Source organism: Grus americana, chromosome 4, assembly GCF_028858705.1.
Source record: "Grus americana isolate bGruAme1 chromosome 4, bGruAme1.mat, whole genome shotgun sequence".
Classification (NCBI taxonomy): domain Eukaryota; kingdom Metazoa; phylum Chordata; class Aves; order Gruiformes; family Gruidae; genus Grus; species Grus americana.
The window spans coordinates 49,136,136-49,144,202 of NC_072855.1; the positions used below are offsets into that span (position 1 = coordinate 49,136,136).

General features: G+C 51.2%; 1 protein-coding gene across 1 annotated transcript; it reads left to right on the top strand.

Annotated features, from left to right (window-relative positions):
- Nucleotides 1–4,616: 4,616 nt before the first annotated feature.
- Nucleotides 4,617–6,724, top strand: MBOAT4 (membrane bound O-acyltransferase domain containing 4). Its single transcript, XM_054823990.1, is given in 3 exon segments — nucleotides 4,617–4,732; nucleotides 5,285–5,500; nucleotides 5,755–6,724. Coding segments are annotated over 3 exon segments (1,302 nt in total).
- Nucleotides 6,725–8,067: the final 1,343 nt, after the last annotated feature.

Here is an 8,067-nt window from a genome sequence, read left to right on the forward strand (position 1 = left end):
CCACACACAGCCCTGAACCACCACCCCACGCACACTGAACACACACAAAACCGCAACACACGCACACGTGCAAACACACAAAGCACACAAAACATGCGCTGTGCACACAACTGCACACCAGACTTGCAACACAAAACATGCACACAACACACACGCACACACAATACACAAGCACGTACACACAACACACACACTACATGCACACATATACACACACAAGTATTTTATTGGGTTTGGATGGGATTTCAAATGTTTCAGCTTGTGTTCATCACCTCTCGTCCTGTCACTGGGCACCACTGAGAAGAGCATGGCTCCCTTGACTTCATTCCTCCCCATCAGTACTTATCGGGACACCGATAAGCTCCCCCTACCTGAGCCTTCACTCCTCCAGGCTGAACAGTCCCAGCCTTTCTTCTTATCAGAGATGCACCAGGCCCTTCAGCAGCAGCAGCCCTTTGCTGGACTTTCTCCAGTATGTCCATGTGTCTCTTGTCTGAGATCCATCTCTGGCTCCAGCATTCCAGGTGCATCTCACTGGTGCTGAGCGGAGGAGCAGGATCACCTCCCTCAACCTGCTGGCAACACTGTCTAATGCAGCCCAGCAGCTGCATCTCTGCTCTCGTCCCATTGCCCAGGGAGTCCTGAGGACTCTGATGGAAGTCTTAACATGCAGGTGCTGTGCTGCTGCAAAAAGACAGCCCAAATGCACTCAGAAATTGTCACTGAAGAGGAAAAGAAGTGCAGCAAGTGATATTCCTGATCCTTTTCAATTGCTCCCTGTCCAAGATATCTCTTCCTCATGTGCCTTGAATAACTCAGGTGCTCCTTTTCTGGAATTCAGCAGAAGGGCACTTGGGGGGCCCTCCACAGACTGGTGAGCTCAAACTCTCAGCCCTGCCCCAGTGAGAGGAGCTCTAGTCCCTGTACGCTGGAGAGGATTTGGGGTATTTCAAAGGCATTTGGGGCATTCCTGGCTGGGGAAGTTCCAGCAGACTCACTCCTCCACTCTGCTCCCTCCTGGCCATGGGAGGAGCAGGGTGGGCTGACCCTCTCAGGAGGGAATGCCTGTGGTCTCTGCAAGTACATGGATTTGATCTCTGCTCTGTTTCTTTCTTACCTTGGTTCATCAAGGCTTGTAGGAATACTCCAGCCTCTCCATCTGTTCTCTGGCAGCTCAGATCACCCTGACACAGAGAGAAAAATATCGTGACTGTGATTTACCCTATGAGCATTGCACTACAAGCTCTGAAGAGCATGGGAGAGGTGGCACCCATCCTGGGGAGACAGATCTGAGCAGCAGTCCCAGAGCAGCAATGCCAGTGCTGGGATGGTCTGCACACTGGGGCTACCTGAGCGTGCTGGAAAGTCTGGGTTGCCCCTGGGATCTCCCCTGTGCCTGCAGGGCAGCTCCACCCCTCTGACACATCCCATCCTGTTATTGCACTGTTGGTTTACCACGCTGCTGTGATTTCTCCTAAGAAGCAACTCTGCTTCTTCAGCATATGTTGGTGTCTGTTCTTTGTGAAGGCTAAAGGGGAAAAAACTCAGTCACGAAGGAATCAGGAGCATCCTGAGGGTGTTAAGACATCTGCTTTTTCCAGCAGCCAGTGGCAATGCAGATCATACCCAGGTACTTTATCTCTGTGGCAAAGTGGCAGTTGATCTGCTGGCTTCATAACAAGGATCAGAAAAGCTGCAGCTGCTCCTGCCATCTCCAAAAGGAGATGCCAGGATAAGAACTGGCTCTCTGCGGAACTTGCATACCATGTGAACAGGAATGGAAGGGGAACAGCATGCAGCCCGAGACCTTTTCTCCCCATCACTGGCTACTGTGCGTGGTCCTTGGAGCTGCACACCTCTTGTCTCAGGAGCTCTGTGGTGAGTTTAAGGGGAACCAATGCAGAGGATGGCCTCCAGAGATGTCAGTCCCTGTTCTAAATGTCCCAAAACCTTAGGAGGTACAAGAGGATCCATCTCCATCTGGCCTTGGTCTCAACAGCGAAAGGCGTTCCTAATAAGATTCTGCCTTGAAAATAAATCACCTTGGCACAGGGAAAGGCACAGGGCTGATCCCTCACCTGCACTAAGTTCAGCTGATGTGGCTGAGCTCAAGAGTAGCAGGGCTGTATTGCAGGCAAAAAAGTGACTTACAGAAGTTTCCCTTAATTTAATTTATTGCCAATTAATGTACACTTTTAATTACTGATTTGGGTATTGAGAAGCACAGAAGATAGAAGAAATTACATGAGCATTTATGGAAATATCTTTCCTCCCCCTTCCCCAGGCACAACTTCAGACCTCCATGAGTGGGGTCACAGCTGCACTATCCTTAAACTACTGGGATGCAGCCCGTTATCCAGGGAGACAAAAAGGCCTTTGCCACAAGCAGCAGCAGGCCGTTTACAGGCAGTGGTCAGCAAATTTGGAATGGCAACAAGTAGCAAAAAACCAGCATATTCCTTTCTCATTTAGGTCCTTTCATGTCCTGCCTATCACAGCCAAACATAAAGTCCCAAGGTTTGTAGTTGATTCTGCCTTATACCACCACAGGGAGACAAAACCCATCATCTCTGGGTTACGGATGCTGGTTGAGCAGCTTTCCTAAGGTCACAGAGAAAGCCTGAGACAGGAGCTCAGTCCAGGCCTCCTGAACCCTGTTTAAAGGCCTCCCAATTTATGTGCTCTTCTCTAGAGAAAAGACAAACTGTGTCAGCCTGACTTTTTCTTTAAACTATTTTTTTTTTTGCTTTCAATGCATGTCTTTCATTTTGGAATGTGTCCTGCAGCAGATCAGTATAGGCTGCATTACAATAGGCAACCAAAACTGTTCCCAAACCAGCAGTATATTCCACCAAGAAAGCAACTATAAACTTTCCGGATACTAGCCCAAAGCTAGTATCTGAGTTGTATCTGGCTCTCTCACGTGCTTCACTATGGCTCACATGCTTGCTGTAAGATCACACTTCCACCACCCGGCATCTGATGATATAAAATGAGAGGCATGAGCAGTGTATTAACGTTTCCAATGATACTGTGGAAATTCATTTCTGCTTCTTGAAAAGCAATGACATTTTTGCAGAACCATAGCAGAGAATTGCTTAAGCAGGCACTGCAAAGGCCTTCAAAAATATTTACTCAGTAAAGTCAATACTGGGCTCTATGGATTTGGCAGAATGAGTCCTGTGAAACCAGGCTGTTGCTGCATGCCAAAATTGACATGGAAAAAGCTTCTCTCCAGTGCTATTGATTGTTCTTAAAATATACCTTGCACAAATACAGACAATTTCTCTGTAGCATTGGCTCTAATAGTTTTTCCATGAGGTTTTGATCTCCCACATTCTTCTAACCAAATAACCCATCTAAACAATGGGGTAAGCTTCCCAACATAGCGATAGCTTGAAAAGCTCAGTGAAGAGTAGAAACAGCCATAAAAGTGAGACTTGATATATTTTTAAAAGAAATATTTCTTTTTTTTTTTAATGATCACCAATCTTTCTGTAACTTTAGGCACCAATTTTGCTCTTTTTATTGAAAAACAGGCTAATGTAAATATTTTAAAGCATTCATCAAAGGAAGGGGAAAACCTTACTTCTTCTACCCCTCCACTATGTTATTCTTTTTCTTCCAGGAGGAAATTCCAGGGTAATCCTCTTTGCAGTCACACTGTTCATGTGCCTAAAATTAAGCAAATATCAACTGAGTTTTTTTAAAAAATCCATGAGCTTTCCATTTGAATTTGTCTGTTTTTTCTTCATTGTATATCATGAAGAAGAATCAAATCCCATAGACAGATTTTCTTGGGCTTTTTTGTCTGTTTAGCATGAAATACTGCTGGTGGCATGATGAGAGTATATGGCATTATGGACTGGCTTCACGTCACCCTAGAGATGACTCTTCAAATCACCTTTCAAGTCTAGTCCAAAAGAGGACCGTTTGCTTTCTTGTATGACATGTTTTTTAATGAATGTGCAGTTTAAAGAATAAAAATTGTTTGGAGAGAATAGAGCTATTCTTTTATCTCTGGTAAATAGAAAGTCCCTGTAGCTTGGACTGAGTGGTGGGGCTGAGGGGCTCACCCTCCTTCGGCACTGAGAAGTGGTAGAACCCATCCTCTCATTTCTGTCATCAGGGGTTTAAATACCGGGACGTCCCCACCGTGACCCCATAATAAGTGAGGCCAGAGCCAGGAAGAAGCCACAGCTTTCTGTGAAGGACTGAGCTGAGAGGCAGCAAAGAGAAAGGACCAAGCCTCTGGAGTACCTGGGGATTTTTCTCTGAGGTGCATCCCAGCACAGCACATGGCAGCTCAAAAAGGCTCTTATCTCGGCAGCTCACTCTCGCTGCCTTCAAACTATGTGGTAATGGCTCAGGCTTCTGGCAAAGCAAATATCCAACCCCAACTTTTTCCACCTACACACAAACCTCAGGATAGAGGTGCTTTAAGGAGCCAGCACTGATGAATGCAAAAAACATGCTCCTCTTCCTGCAGATACCTCTGTTTCCTTGGCTCTGCTCTGTGTTTTTGAGGTCCAGCCATATATAAAGAGGAGCAAGAGCAACCCTTGGCTCAGTCCTTTCTCCAGGCATCAGAGGCAGCTGAAGAAGCAAGGTGCTCGATGTGCTGGACAGACCTGCTTGTCCTTCCTGCAGCCCCATACCAGCTGGTGGCTTTCCCCTTCGCTGCTCTCTTCCATCATCTCTGTGCTTCAAGGTGCCTCTCTCTGACTGCCCGGTACGTGGTCGTCACCCCTGCTGCTGCGCTGAGGACAGGTTGTGCCTGTGGATGTTTTCTGGGGGTTCTCCTGGCCAGAGGTGCAGCGGGACACATGGTAGCAAGTCCCCACTGGCTCGGGTAGGGACATTTGTCTGGCTTGGATGTGAGCTGTCCCCGGTCCCCTTTCTCTGCAGTGGGGCCAGATCAAGGTCATTAAGGACAAACCAGCCAGGCCAGATCCTCCAGTGTTGTAAGAGATGGGTTTAGGGGTGTACCAGGATGAGCATATGGGCAAGGGGAGCAGGGCAGGGAATGGGGACTGTCTCTGGTGTGACTAAATGGGGACCAGGCAGAGCCAGCAATATCTGTCCCAGTCGTTGTCACCCCCTTTCCTGCTTGCAGCCATGATTGCCCAGTGATCCCTCAGCCCCATGAGAGGCCAAGAGGCAGACTGCAGGGGGACAGTGGAGGCTGCAGGATCCAGACTGAGCCCCACTGTCAACACTCTGGCAGGAGTTTCAAGCCTCATTTTCCCCAAAAGGCAGCCAAAGGGCATCTGGTCTCTTCTAGGTACATATTCCTCCTTGCCGGAGGATGTCTCCTTGCCAGCACAGCCATGGGCAGCTACGCTGTGTTGCTCCTCATCCCTGCCGCCAGCTCTGTGCTCGTCCTCATCTCCATCAGCCCAGCTCATGCCCACACCTGGGTCTTTGCCCTCCAGATGTCGTGGCAGACACTCTGCCACCTGGGTCTGAGCAGCCAGGAGCTGGACCCACAGGATGCCAGGTAATGCCCCGGCTCTGCCTCCTTCCCGCTCCTCCCCTTGGTGGGCTGGGGGCTCTTGCAGTCATTTTGTGAGGGTGGAGGGCCCCCCGGGCCACACTGGCTCGCTGTTCCACAGCCGTTGGTCTCCCCTCTGGCTTCAGCCACATCCCCGTGTGTGGGCAATGCTGCGTTGTCCCCCACATGCAGCCTTGTGCCTGTGCCTCCAACATTCCCTTTGAGACTCTCAGCAGCTCTCAGGTGCCTTCTCCTTCCAGGCCAGCCGTTGCCCTCTCTGCCATCATGCTGCTCACCCAGAAGGCTACATCTCTGGCTCTGGACATCCATGAAGGACTCGTGCCGCTCCAGCAGGGCCAGGGGCTTTTGCAGCGCGCCCTGCCCCTCTGCAGCTACCTGCTCTTTTTCCCAGCCCTCCTTGGAGGTCCTCTGTGCTCCTTCAGCAGGTTTCGGGCCCAGGTGGAGTCCTCAGGGGCTCTCCCCAGCACGCTGAGGGCTGCTGGCCAGCGGTGCCTCTGTGCCCTGGCCCTGCAGGGGCTGCGTGCAGGGCTGGTGGGAGGGCTGGCAGGCAGGCAGGGCTGCGCTGGCCTGGGCTGCCTGCCCCATGCCTGGGTGCAGGCCCTGCTCCTCAGGCTGGCCTACTATTGGCACTGGGTGCTGGATGAAGCCCTCCTTGAGGTGGCAGGCTTCGGGCCAGAGGCGGGCCAGGGAGACCTTTCTGTCCATGACCTGTGGACGCTGGAGACCACTCACCGCCTGGCTGTCTTTGCCCGAACCTGGAACAAGAGCACATCCCGCTGGCTGAGGAGACTCATCTTCCAACGCTGCCCAGCCCAGCCACTCCTAGCCACCTTTGCCTTCTCCGCCTGGTGGCACGGCCTCCGGCCCGGGCAAGTCTTTGGTTTCCTGTGCTGGGCTGTCATGGTGGAGGCTGATTACCGTATCCATCCCTTCCTCAGCGTCCGAGCCACCTCCCAGGGTATGAAGCTCCTCTACCAAGGCACAACTTGGGTCTTCACGCAGCTCATTGTTGCCTACATCCTGGTGGCTGTGGAGACTGAGACCTTCTCCATGCTCTGCCTGCTCTGGACTTCCTGCAACAGCATCCTTCCACTCTCCTACGGCCTCATGCTGCTGCTGCTGCTGCTTGCCAAGAAGCTGAAACAGAATTAAGCCTGTCCTGGGCTAACTTGTGTGGCCGGTGGGGCACATCCCTGCACACATGATTGAGAAGTGCTATTGGCCAAGTAATCTCATATAATGGCATCTCTGGAGAACCAGGTTGGCTTTTACTCCTGGGATATCCCCCATCTTTGAGGGATGCTCTGAAGCAGGGAGGTAAGGTCACCAGACCACTGGGCAAGAGGGCTTCTAGCAGTACTGCCTGCCCAGTGTTTGTCTTGGGGCTTTGGGTCTCAGCCTCATCTCACGCAGGAAGCACACAACCTCCCCACCAAACTCATCTGTGCTGCAAATGCACCGGCCAGCAACTGTGCCCAGCTCCTGGGAATCTGTCCTCCATGGGGATAGCAGACACTGGCAGAGAGCTGTCTTGCCACCTTTCTTGTGTGCATGGACCACTGGGACCCTGGGCACAGGCAAAGGAGCTGGCAGTCTGTCTGGGGGCAGCACAAGACAAGAAACACCCTTTCCCCACCCAGCAGTACTACCAAGATGCATGGGTCTGTGGTGCTCCCCCAGCAATTGCAACTCAGCACTGTCCCTGTGGCATGTGGACCCCAAACTGGGTTCCTAATACAGACATCTCCTGCAATCCCCACTCTCCCTGAGCAGGTGACATGCTTGGCCCCCAGGGTGCAGGGTCAGCTGTATCCCCTGCCACATGGGGAAGAGGGATGATCCATCCCCTCCACCTCCTGCAGAGGATCCCGGGCACGGGGGCAAGAATGCCTGATAGGAAAAGGGGGGCTGCTGTCCACAGCATGCTGAGGACAGCAAAGGCAAGGAGGAGTAAGCCAGCAAAGCCCTCAAACTCAATTGTGACATTCAACCGAGGCTTAGGTGTCACTTTCCCCACAACAGCTACACAGCAGAAAGCCTAGCGCACTTCTCCAGTTCACGCATTGGCCTAGCACCTAAAAGCCTAGGACTGTTTAGGCTGGAGAAGAAGCGTGAGTTACCATAGGGGAAACTATCAGGAGAGCATGGAGCTAAGAGTTTCTGTTTATATGAGAGCAAGAAGCCACCCACCCAATCTCAAAATAATATAACTGAAAATGCTACAAGACTATTATTGGCCTCTGGTCTGCTGGGCATGCTGCTGCAGGGTACCAGGACCAACACCAGAAACAGTCTGAAGTGCCCAAACTCAATGGAAAGCATTTTGATCAGGTTAACATCCCTACGCCATGCAGACCCTGTGCCAATACGTGTATTGGCATTCATCACTAAACTGAAACTCAGCATGCAAAATGGATCCAACCTTGTTTTATGTGGGCCAGTTGGATGTCTGGCTACTTCTTGAGTCCTGCCGAGTACCCAAACCAAGCTTTGCAAGCCACCTGCCCCACATATTATCTCCCTGTTGCCAACACAGCTTGGATTTGTCATGT